General features: G+C 35.6%; 1 protein-coding gene across 1 annotated transcript in view; it reads left to right on the top strand.

Moving 5' to 3' along the window:
- The window catches only part of grid2 (glutamate receptor, ionotropic, delta 2), a 415,852-nt gene that overhangs the window by 334,285 nt on the left and 68,068 nt on the right, over positions 1-13,499 (top strand). The window contains exon 11 of the mRNA XM_016461892.1: positions 690-1,002. Within this exon, the coding sequence (XP_016317378.1) occupies positions 690-1,002 (313 nt within the window). The remainder of the gene's footprint in view (positions 1-689; positions 1,003-13,499) is intronic.

The raw sequence follows: 13,499 nt of genomic DNA, 5'->3' as shown, positions 1-13,499 counted from the left end.
AAAAATTTATTTTATATATATATATATATATATATATATATAGATTACAAAACAAATTTACTTGAAAAAACAACACACAGAGACTTCAATTAATGTTTCAGTGATATAGCCAGTTTTAACTGATTTAATGAATCGAATGCATTTTTGCTACTGAAATTTAAATCCGAGGCAATATTAAAGTTCTTATATCATAAGGAATCTAATTTTCCTTGATTATGTGATGTGTTTTATTATATACATAACTTAGGGATCTCAAAACATTCTTCATAGAGAGATTAATTGACACTAACTTGCAAAAACATCTTTCGCAAAAAGGTAACTTCACATTTAAAGAGTGCATTTACAGAAGTCTGTAAAGGCACAGTAGCAAAAAACACCGGTTTTCTGTTGCAGCTAATTTGTTTAGTGTTCACTGGAAACTGGAATCCATTTTTACCAAATACTTTTATAAATATTTTAAAATGTGAATATTTAAAAAAAAAAATTTAATCATTTTATATTTTTAGAATTGAATATGATTGTTAACGTGTGTTTTCTGTGAAATTCTGCTCTCATTTGCACTTTTTTAGTGTTTGGATTGGCCCAGTATTTTTCATGTTTTATGCTGTAAGTGTGATGCACATATAAATCTGTTCTTTGTGTGATCTGGTTTTAAATGTCAGTTCTCTGTTTGTCTTTTTGTTGGGCAGAGAGCAGATGTAGGTCTGTCAGCCCTGACCATCACTCCTGAGCGGGAGAGCGTGGTAGACTTCACCACTCGCTACATGGACTACTCCGTCGGTGTGTTGCTGAGGAAGGCGGAGAGGACGGTGGATATGTTTGCGTGCCTGGCCCCTTTCGACCTGTCTCTGTGGGCTTGTATAGCCGGCACAGTGCTGCTGGTGGGCATTCTGGTGTATCTCCTCAACTGGTTGAACCCTCCCAGACTGCCGATGGGTTCGGTCTCCTCCACGACCCTCTACAACTCCATGTGGTTTGTCTACGGCTCCTTCGTTCAACAGGGTGAGTTTGTGCGTGAGCGTATGATATGCTTTGTGTTGAAAGAAGAAAGGAGATTCAAGAGTGAGAAAAAAGTAGAGATACAGAGAACAGCAGGGCAGAGAGATCATTTTAAGTCCTCACTTTCTGTTTAAAGTGTGTCTGTGTGCAATGGTAGATGTGTGTGAGTGTTTTGTGCACCAAAGAATATATATGACAAAAGGAGGAAAATACAGAAGGAGTCAAAGGAATGTTGAAATTATACGCAAATCATATCTGCACTTTCTGGTTTTCTTTCAACTTCTTAAAGGGTCAAAAGCTGTTTTTTGGACAAAAGATGGAAAGATTTAAGAGTGGGAGTAGGGAAAGGGGAGGGCTAGTCTTCAGAAATGGGAAATAAGAGAAAAGAAAGAAAGAAGGATGAGGGAAACTGCTTCAGTGGCTGTCAGGGTTTTGTATCCTCAACATGTTGAGCGAACATCAATTAATTACCAGCAATAGTTTGGCATGTTTTGCTACAGACGGTTTGTGAAAGGCCAATTCTAGTGTTACGCATGTGACATTTGCAGTCACAATGTGAAATGTAGTTTCTGAGAGAAAGTACTAATTATAGGAAACCATTTGTATGCATTTTTCTAAACCCCTGCAGATCTCTCTGTAGATTTCTTTCTCATTTTAGAGAGATTAACTTGGGGTATGGGCAAAAATGAACATTTATTGTTTGTATGCACTCTGTGACTTCCAGAATCCAATAACAACAATACCTACAGAATGAAAATTTGGCTCTCCTGTGTTTGTGATGAGTATTGTCTTTTTAGGGAAATATGGACATTATTAGTTATAAAAGCCTCTAATGGGCTGTTCACTCAGGAAGTGTTCTCAATGTGTGCTTTTATTTAAGATTCATATGTGCCAGACAGATGTCCTTGACATCTATACACTACACAACTCTAAGTATAATGAACATGTTTGATATTGTGAGGTGTTTTCATTTGTCATGCATCTCCTAGCAATAAGGCTCATGTTTCTGCATAAATTTGCTGTGTTCTGAATGAACTGAAAGTCTGGTAGCGTGTGATCTTCAATTGTTTAGCGTATGATGCCCAAATTTTTCTTTCTAACCATTTAAAAAAATTGCCAATGTACAATGCTAGTGTTTTAACATCTGTTCTGATTTTAAAAGTTGTGTTGTGTATTCCAGACTTTAGTTTTACAACAAGGGACCAATTAGGACAGAATAAGCATTTTGAGCATTTCAAGTGTTTGCATTAGATGTAACAGTAAAAGAAAAATTACAAGTGATGTATAGGAGAAAATGTGCCTATATGTGTGCCTTTGGTTCAGTTTTGTTTAATTTTTGATTTATATTTTTAAACGCAAGATTGTGTCCTTTGCAAATTTTCATGTAGATGGTGTGTAAACATGACCATGTGAGACACCTATTGAGAAGATAAAGTAAAAATCCCTATTTTTGAAACCATCAAACATAGCTTGCTTTATTGTGGTTGCACTAGTTGTGTTGGGGGTAAACAATAAAATTTCCTTTAATAATTCCATTAGAAAGCATTAATACAGTCAAATTGAGACCTAAACTAGGTAACATACTTTGGGTAAACACTTCATTATCCAACAGAAAGGTTGACATTTGCATGGAATTGTACTTAACCAAAAATAAGTAAATTTACATGAGCTGGTTATAATGATGATGATTATAATAAGACAGCCTAATTGCTCCCTTGTATCTGTGTCCATTTCTGTTCTAATTGCAATCTCTGCTTCTTTTTGAAACACGCTCATTATGGTGAGAAATCAAAAATCAGTTCATTAATGCGCTTTCATCAGACCACTGAACCGGGTTCGGGATCTTTAGGATGAAATTGTTTAAATAGAGCTTATTACATACTGTGGAATAGGCTACATCACCAGTGGTTGTGACGGTGAGGAAATTTTCCCACCGGTTAATCGACATGTGACAACACCGGTAATACCAGTATCACCGTGGGGGCGGGGGCGTTCCCTCTTTTCCTTGCTTTCCTTCACTTTTAAATAGCTTAAAAGCGCCGTGCGTATTTTACTTTCACTTTCGAATTAGCGGCAGTTATATCTTGAATGCAACAACAAAATACAACATCACTCACTTTAGCCTATATATAAAACATAGAACTTTTATTAACAAAACAAATAAAAATACACCATGCTATAGGGCAGGCTATGCCTAATATAAAATACCAAATAACTTACATAAAGTTTAAATAGGTATACAAAACTGGAAATAGGCATATTAAGTATGTTTACATATGAAGTAAACATGTATAATATATAATCAAATAAATAAGAAACGTAGAACGTTTATTAGCAAAACGAGTAAGAAAGCTTGGAGGCACGTCATACACCTTGATGTAAAAAATAAATAAATAAATGACACAAAGTTTAAATAAATTAAAAATCAGCAAACAATGTGGAACCAATTAAATAAGAAACGAATGTTTAAAAAAACTTCCAAAATCACCTTAGATAAACGGCAAAAGTCAACAAGCTTTTCAAATTCCAAAATACTGCCAAACAGGCGCTTTTGCATTTCGTTTCCAAATTAAATCATCCGCCATCATCTTGTCTGTCTCACCTCCAGGGTTTGAAATTAACACCCGCCAACCCGCCAAATGCGGGTAAAAATGCTGTGGCGGGTAACACTGTCAAATCACCAGTGGCGGCTCGTCAGGTGAGGCAGGGGAGGCACAGCTTCCCCATAATTTTGAGGTGAAAATGGGAGGAGGACGATTTAATGTTAATAAAATTCACAATTCATTTCAGTTAATGTCTCAGAATGTGTATTTTTTGTATGTAATTTCACAGTTGTAATACCATAACGTGAAAGCGCCGCTTTTCTATCGCGAATGTGCCGAATCTGCTGATGTAATTACAACCGCTAGGTGATATAGAAGGGGAGGGGGAGGCCGAGACTGAACTGCGTTCAGTTTTTAATTGTAGTGTCTGTTCTTTTACTGAACTAAATGATTTTAGTTTTTATGATATAAAAAATCAAAACGACGGTGGGGGTCGGTGCCGCGATGGGCAAGTGACATAACCGGTGTTGCGGCTTAACACCGGTATCACCGTCAGCACCGTCTATCGCGGCAAGCCTAGTCACCAGAATCAAATGGAGACACAAACGTATACGAACAATTGCGCTGTGTGCTCACATGCATTCCCCCAACCACTTAAAACATCACTATCATCCTTTGTCTTGCAGCCCTGTTTGATGTTTTGCAGAGAGCTGGTTGTACAAATACACCCAATCTCTTAAACAAGAGAGAAGGGAACGGGGAGAGAAGGGACGTAGCTGGAATGGCATAGCTACAGTCGCTCTCTTTGATGAGTCACTTTCATCTGCCTCACAAAGACCTCTGCTTCTCTCCTCTGATGCTTCTTGACTTTTTGTTTTATATATCCCCCTTAAATAAATGTCTTTTTCATATTAATTTCTGTGCTGCTTCTTTCTGTATATCTTATACAGAGAGAATTAATTACATGTGAGCTATTTCATGTTGTTGGACCGTTCCAGTTCATAGTAATATTAAAGGAATATTCTCAGTTCAAAGTCAGTTGACTGCACTTGTGGCATAATGTAGATTACTACAAAAATTGTACTGTTTAATGGTAAAATAGTCCGTTTTCGCAAATGTAAAAATGAAAAATTAAATGTTAAACCTAAAATCACAGTGAAATTGATGAGATCTTCACACATCAAATTTTTTAATTAAATAATTATAATCATTTTATATTTTATTAATTTTATCATTCTTTTTTAAATGAGACACAATAATAAGAATAGTTACTGATATTGTTATTATTAGTTTTTCAGTGATATTTTATCAAATCAGTTCACATTTCTTTTTTAAATCCCCCAAAATTGGCCCCATTCACTTTCCATTGTAAATGTTTCACCGTAACATGTAACTGTTTTTTATAAAGATTAATTTTGCCCAATTGTTTTTTTTTTTTACTTTTTTTAATTTATTTTTTGTTTTTTTTTGTTTTTTTATCTGGTCTGTAACTGTTGCAACGAATTGTAAATCCTGTGACACAGTTAACACATGTTGAGTAAACCAGCCCTCAGTTGGTTTTGAATGGTTTTGTATTAAATGTACTTTTTGTAACATCTTTTAAATCCCAGAAGATCTTCCAGAAATGTTTCTTTATCTGTGTGCGTTTGTAAGTAAAATGTGTAGATTTGTAATTAATGCCAAGCTCCCTGATGTCTTAAGCTTACTAAAGGAGCCACATTAATTAACTGAGAAAATTTAAATCCCAGAAGATCTTCCAGAAATGTTTCTTTATCTGTGTGCGTTTGTAAGTAAAATGTGTAGATTTGTAATTAATGCCAAGCTCCCTGATGTCTTAAGCTTACTAAAGGAGCCACGTTAATTAACTGAGAAAAAGCATTTGTGCTATAAGATCTCTAAAGCCGACCACTGATCACTCCGCAACCCTTCTTGCGTGTACTATTGCTTTGATAAGCACTTTAACTAACAGCACTTTTTACTGTACTGCATCACTATAGATACTGCAACACATAAAAGATGTGCAAAAAAAAAAATTCATATACAGAATGGGCATGGGGAACTACGGGAGGGCTTCCGAGGTTTAAGCCCCAAATGTTTTTAGTAAAGCCCTGAATGTGTTGTTTTTGTTTTTTTAATTGCCTTATGTTTCCCACAAAGTTTTCAAGCCCAGTCACATATAAAATCATTCAAAGCTGCAATCTGTTTTGGAAATCAGACATATTTGTAATTGTAGTTTATTCTGCAGAAAAATTAAAGCTCATTTAAATTACTGCTGAAGCCTTCTGTTGTGTCAACATCCCCAAATAAATTTGTAGTCTTTATTCAACTGAAAAACACAAAATGCAAAAAAGTAGGTGCATTTTGAAATCAACTTGTACTTTATGAAATTAAACATCCATTTTAATTAATTAATTTAATTAATTGTTACCAAATTCTGTGTTTTAGCATGTCTCATTATTTGAATGCATAAAACAACTTAATTTATTCTTATTAATTTAATTTATCATTTATCTTTTAATTATTGAAAATTAAGCAAACAAGATTTTTTGGCAAACAAAGGGGATTAACTATTAATATTAAAACATGGAAGAATTTGTTTTTTTTGTGTGATTATTCCTTAAAAAATGATGTTTGTTTCATTTTAGTAGTAGTAGTAGTAGTAGGCTATGAAGATCCTTCTAATGAAAAATAGTTACGCGTCTGCGCCATTCATTAACAGAGACAGGCAGAACATGCAGGATTCATATTTAAATCGACTTTTGCGGCTTAATGTTTACAGATACTAGTCCATATCGTGATTTGATTTAAGTGTAATGACCTACTTTTGATTAATTCATTCAAAATTTGACAAATTCCGTGACATTCCGCGCTAAACTGTGAATTCTGTTTTTATGACTGGATAAAGACTACACTGTGTAATTTTCCCGCTTATCATGCGGCCACTTGCCTGATGTGAACATAAAATATCTTACATACCACCACTTGTGAACGAGCCAGTGTAATGCAAATATATCTGAAAGGTCTGCGAGAGGGTATCGTCACGTTCTCGAGAGACCTGTCAGATCTAGCGAGACACATCGGATCTCGCGAGATCTCGTGCCACGAGACACGAGACGTGCGCACACCCCTAATATCTAGGCAAGGCAACATTTCAAATTTTTATTTTTTATTAAAAATATTAAATTGTATTTAATTTCAGGTTGATTTAACTTACCTAAAACGACAACACTAAAGCGCATCCACACTGTGAGTCGGAGTGCTGTCCACAAGGCTGTCAGCTCTGACTAGGTGTAACACTGTTAACATTTACTAGTAAAATATACTATATTTCAGTATTTCATCAAAGAATAGTCCCATAAGCATCCAAAGACATCTGGGCTAAGTTCCAAATATCCTCTGACCCTTGGGCGTCCCTTAGGTTGGTTAGGTTTTGTACAACTAATTAGAAGTGGTTTCTAAGGAATATACTTTTGTTAGGGTTTGGGCATATTTTCTTTGGAAAATATAAAAATCTAATATTCTTCCACATAAAGTTCATCCACTGAAACAGGAAAGTCATGGTTCTGTTTGATAGTAGATCTCAAGGGCACTTTCTCTTGCGGTTCACAAGTCGTCACAGAGATGGGTTAATTCGAAGTGCTGTGGCATCAGAAGAGAATGAAGTGAAACAGACTACAGGGAGGTGGAAAAAATAGAAAGAGGGATAGGTGACAGGTTCAGTCATCCTACCTTTCAAGTGTCTTGCAATTAGATGAGTTTCTGTGGCACACTTTTTTGCAGTTCGGTGCAAACACAGTTCGATATGTTCTCAGAAACAAACACACACATAAACATTCGGTTCTTTCTCCATTCCCCCCAATTTGTGTTCACACATCTGTTTAACTCGACCCTCACTCCTCAAACCAACCCTTACATGCATACACACACTAAAAAGTGTAGCGTCACAATGAATATGAGGGCCACAGGCCCCTATCAGCGCTTTCATCTCAGCTCTTCTCTCTTATTCCTTTCATCTTCGTTCTGACTGAGCTCCCCCTCGTTCCACCATCAAGTCTGAAATATGAAAAGCGCATACTTCAACATTGTAGATTTCACTCTCTTTTTTCAGCCGCGTCATACGTCAGTCTGGAGAGAGACATTATAATGGCTTTGAAGAACCCTGTTTTTGTCTGGCACTTAGAGAGGAGAACAGAACAAGCTATTTTTTCTTTTTCTTTTTTTTTTCCCATACCACATGTCCTTTGCCTTATCGCTGACACACAGAGACCCAGCGTTAGGTTCCTCAGCACGGCGCAGGATTTGCTCTGACTACCATTAGCTTTAATCTGTACAACCATGGGCAAACCAGCACACAAACACCCTCAATGGCTTGTCCAGCATTGGAGCTTACAGACGGGTGCTCACAGATGTGGACATGAAAAATCAAACCCCAGATGACCCTTCAGTCAAAAATTAGACAAACCGAGAAGACATACATTGCAGGAAGTACATGAAATCCTGTCGCAAATATCACCCTAGAGGGGCTGCAAGCTTTGAAATGTTTCAGAGGGTTTTTTTTTTTAATCCAGGGGTCTTTTTTCAGGCCAAGGACCCCCTGCTGGGTAATACTTAAAAGTGGGAGTTGCCTTTTAACCCTGGCCTAATAACGTTCATTTATCACCATATTAATGTATTTCCATACATTTTTAATGAATTTTGCATTCCAAATCCATTGAAATAATCATTAAAATTCACAGTCATATACTTTTAATGCATTTTAAAATATTTTTTTATATTTTTTAACTAATGTATTTTTAATCTGTACACTGGCACACATTGCGGTAAGTTTAAATTAAGCAGAATTACTTAATTAACATTAAGTATTATGAACTAACAATTAACATTTTTACATTTATTAAACTATGTTAATGTTAATTTATATATGCTATAGTTCGTTGTCAATTTGTTCATTCATAATGCATTCAAAATATTTTATCCAACTTGGAATGTGAAATGTATTAGAAATTGTAGAAATTAACATTATCCAAGTTTAATGAAGTGAGTATTTTTCTTTGTTAGATCATGATACTTAATGCATTAACTAATGTGGGAGGGACAATGAATCAAGTAACATTTTACAAAAAGGTGCTATTTGTTAACATTAATGCATAACTAACCTTAACTAAATCTGAGCAATACATTTGTATTAATTAATCTGTTAATATTAGTTAATAAAAAAATCTACTGTTCATGTTAGTCCATTAAGTAATAATAAACAGATGCAACTTTTAATTTTATTAGCTAATGTTAAAATTAACATTTTACTAAGATGCTTTAGAATTATTTTTCATTGCACGTTCAGCTTAACTAATATAGTTAAGTTAACAAAAAGTTTCATAAAGTGATCAAATTTAGCTTTCTTAAACTTTTTGGTAAAAACATATTTTAATTTATTAGTCAAAAATTGGTTTCAAATCAAACAATAATTGGCGGACCTCCTGGCGTACCACTGCAGACCCGCTGTTGGAGACCCCGGTCATTGAGCAACACATCGCCTCCACTGACCTTCCTCTTTCCTGCACATGGAACTGATTTCATCATCCTCCAACCCTACTGTGCATAGAGAGGAGATGTAATGCATGCAATATTGGAGCATAACTCAGCACTATATGATTCATCGTGAATGTGTAAGAGAGATTAGTGTATAATTTCAAACCTTGCTGCGAATTGCTACTGGGATCTGAGATGTAAGCTACCGCACAGCAGTGCTTCCTCAGTACACAGCTCCACACGCTATAAGCATAAATATGCTTCCACACAAACAGAATCTGTGCGTACACACACTGTCTGATATAGAACACTCATGAGACACAAACTAAAAGCTGCTTTACGTGATATGTGTGAGTTCCCACCTTATTTTTTCAATAATGTTACAGTAATCAGGGTTTTTTTTTTTTAGATGGCAATAGATGCTATTTACACTCAATAGCAATTAGATGCTAATTAGCAATTAGTGATTAAATGTTATTTACACTAAGTGAAAATAGCATATCTTCTTAGCGATAGATGCTATTTACACTCAGAGATGGCAAAAGTACACACATCCTTCACTCAAGTAGAAGTTCCAGACACTCATGTTTAAAAATACTCTGGTAAAAGTAGAAGTACTGACTACACTTTTTTTACTCAAGTTAAAGTAAAGTATGGGCTCTGACATGTACTTACGTAAAAAGTACCCATTACTACTACCTGTTTTAGTGTCACGCTGGTAACTGGACCTCACGTCATATTGACACAGTAATACCAAATAACTTTTTTATTTTTATTTTTAAATTCTGTTAGCTAATGAATGTATCAAGGCTGAACAACCACCATGTAGAACAGGGCAGGATTGGTACAAAATTGCAGGCTGGGAAATCTCACACTCATCCAGGCCATCCCATACACCCACAACAAATTCTGAAACCACGGACAAGCCTATTTTTTTTACAATGGCCATCACATTAAAAAAAAAGGTTTAAAACCTTAGGATGGGGCTGTGCAAAATAATGAAAGGTTCTCTCTTGAACTGCACCTTTACTTCCATTTTCCTTTTCAGTCTCTTCATTTTCCATGGTATCTCTCTGCATCTCACTTTGTGTGTTTACTTTTTTTCACTAATTTTCTTGTACCTGTCACTTTTCCCATCAGCCATCTACTGTTTTGAACAGACCTGTCTCCACCTTGTTGTAAATCAACCACCTCATTGTATTCTGTTTGCAATAACATAACTTTATTTTAGTTCAATTTAAAGTATCACATTATGACCATGTGTTGTTGTTTTACCTTACTTAAATGACTTAAATATTATATATTTAACAAAACTATATTATGTCAAAATTAGCACAATAATTACATCATGAAAATATTTTTACTGAACATCTTATTGCATTATCATGAGTCATATTTTTCTCTTACCAAAATTAACTATGGTTTATTACAGAAAAAGTATAGTAACCATATTTTTGGCAGATTGATTACAAACTTTTTCAATTTACAACCATAGTTTTACTACAAATTTCATGGTTAGGCTATGGTTAGTGTAGCAAAACTATGGTTAATTTGTGGTTACCATGGTTTAACTGTAGTAACCATGGTTTTTGGTTTTAATTTTCGTAAATGTTGTGTTGTTATCTGCTCTAGCTCAATCTAAACGTATAAAATAAAACAATGTTTTATAACATTTGTTTGCTAAATTACTACTGTAACTTTACTGTATCTACTGATAATAATGATGTCCTTTAGTATACAGTATTTTGAGTGATGATAGTAATTAGTTAGTTTATTACTATCTTTATTACTTAGTTTAGTTTAGTTTAGTTTAGTTTACAGTATTATTAATCCTCTGGATGCTAGTGCTAAGTTTTGCTAGCAGTAAACAAAGACAAAACTATAGTAGCCTATTTACAGATGAAACTGACCTGCACTTGAAGGCCTGAACAGGTCAGTAGTTTTGCCTCTCTGATCCACCCGGCGCTTTCACTCCATTTTCGAGTCACATGCATTGATAACTCCGATAGAAACCTTTTGGCGGAGACAAGGAGTGCTAGCCGAATCGCGTTGCCAGTAAAGACTAACCGATTCATGATTTATTAAAGATTTGTTATTGAATGTTATTTGTACTTCGTTACTTCCCATCTCTGTTTACGCTAAGTGCAAATAGCGATGAATGCTATTTACACTGTGCAAATAGGAATGGATTCTATTTACACTACATGAAAATAGCAGTAATTTTAGCTATATGCTATTTATGCTAAGTGCAAATAGCTATAGATTCTAGTATTTACAGTTAAAATAGCAGGATTTTCTGCTTTTTATACTACTTAACTCAAAAAGTGGCAATTATCTGCACCTCAGTATTGTAGTACATTATAAAACAGTATGCAATAATAACGTATTGAGTGTAAATTATCATTTTAATTCAAATTATTAAATGGGTGCCACCTTACTGGGACAATAAAGCCCTCCCTACACTTACCCTAACCCTACCCGAAACTTTATTTTCAACTTTTTGATTATTTCCTTCATTTTTATTGAAAACAAAATGCCTGTCCAATGTGATATGAGTTTTTAAAATGGAGGGAAAAAAGTTCGGGTTCGTACCCGGGTTCGGGTTCGTACCCGGGTTGATCACGTCAAAAAGACTGCGGCACGCACTTTACCATCAACACAACTGGAGCTGACATTTGAAAGCCGTCTTTTGTACTGTTGACTAGCCCAATCAAACGTTGCTAGGCAGAGTGTAAATATCCTCTGCCAACAATGCGGGCTATTTGCACTTAGTGTAAATAGACACTCCGTTGTTTTCTTGCTAACATTTTTTGAGCTGAGGATGTAGTGGAAATCATTTGTACTTTTATATGAACCATCCAAGCAAATCGATTCAGTAGAATGAAGCAGACTTTTCAATTCTACGAGAGTTCTGTGAGAGCAGGAGCGGTTAGTTGTGTCAAGACAATTAATAATGGCATTTAAGCACACTACACAATACTGCTTGTTACTAGAAAAGCTACTACTAATTACTTGAAAAATATCTGAATTGCTTTCAATCTACTAAAAAATGAAGGTAAGTGTCGCTACTTTTTGTTTGTTTCTCCTCAGCAGTGGTTAGGACACAAAATCGTTGCATATACAGTAACAGCACACACACAAACCCGTGGTTCTCTTCACTCCCAGTAGAGTCTCTTGTCAGGGCTGTTTCTTGTATAATTGGGGCCGATCTATTTCAAGTGGATACTGTTACACAGCTATGAGAGAATACAGTGATGTGAACAAAGATGAAAAGTGGAGAGCAGTTGACTGAAGCTGTTCGAGGGAGGCGAGACTCGTCCTCACTTATTCTCCGCTCTCGTAGGGAGCCCCACGCAGCCCATGCGAAAGATTACTCATTTCCAGCCTCACCTCACTTTTCTCCTTTCATTAGTCTGGCCCGTTTAGACAGCCCAAGAGGTACCGGGGCCCTGGGCTGCGTGGAGTCGTAATTATTACTGACACGCTCAGCCTGCCCCCACTCCCCGCTGACCTCATCCAGAGGAGTGTGGTGGGGACACACTGTATGACCGTAAACCCATCTCAGTGCTGACATCTTATTTGTTTCACCTAATCAGATTGTGGGTGGCATTTCACAAAAGGTGGCACGCGGGGAGCAAGGGGGCATAATTAGTTATTTTGCCTTCCCCTCCTGACAAAAGTGACTGTTGTCAGGTAGAAGGGACACTTCTAATTTATCAATGTTTTAAGTTCAGAACTCATTGTTTTGTTGTTTTCTGGCTTTAAAAGCCTACGCAACAGTTTTTAGAATGTTAGTGTTTCATTCTTAAAAAGTTAACAGAATAGACGTCCTTGTTCCCTCCTTCAGGGAACGAGGGTTACCATACGTAACCGAGACATTCTCTGACCTGTCTAATGTTGTTGTTTTTGTTTTGTTTTTGATGAATGAATGTATGAATGAATGAATGAATAAGGAAAAGAAAGGAAATTCAAAACTTGTTGTTTGTTGCCTTAAAAGCCTATTTACTTTACTTCACAAGTTTTATTTCCCAGAATGTTCCAGGAATGTTCCCAGAATAGACATCCTAGCATTCTCTGCTGATTAAAAAAAAAGTCAAAGTTGTAAATAAACATTTTTGGAGTATGTTTTACTAGAGAGTGCTATTTCAGTCCTTTGTAATTATTTGTGAAATTTACTTGCAGTTTCTGAGTGAAAATTGTTTCAAAGTGAATCCTACACTACCTTTTTTTTTTCAGTGTAACTATTTTTGGTTCCCAGAACATTCTGGAAATGTTAGTTTTTGGTTCTACGAAGGTTCCTAAAATGGTTTCATCCTAATGTTCTCTGTTGGTTAGCTAGAAACGGTTCCTTTAGGTTTTAAGAATATTTATATAAGTCCACAAAGAGTACATAATTAGCAAATAATGATTTAAAAATATTATCCAAGT

Source organism: Sinocyclocheilus anshuiensis, unplaced genomic scaffold (assembly GCF_001515605.1).
Source record: "Sinocyclocheilus anshuiensis isolate Anshui unplaced genomic scaffold, SAMN03320099.WGS_v1.1 scaffold80, whole genome shotgun sequence".
Taxonomy (NCBI): Eukaryota; Metazoa; Chordata; class Actinopteri; order Cypriniformes; family Cyprinidae; genus Sinocyclocheilus; species Sinocyclocheilus anshuiensis.
This window is presented reverse-complemented; position numbering and strand designations above follow the sequence as displayed.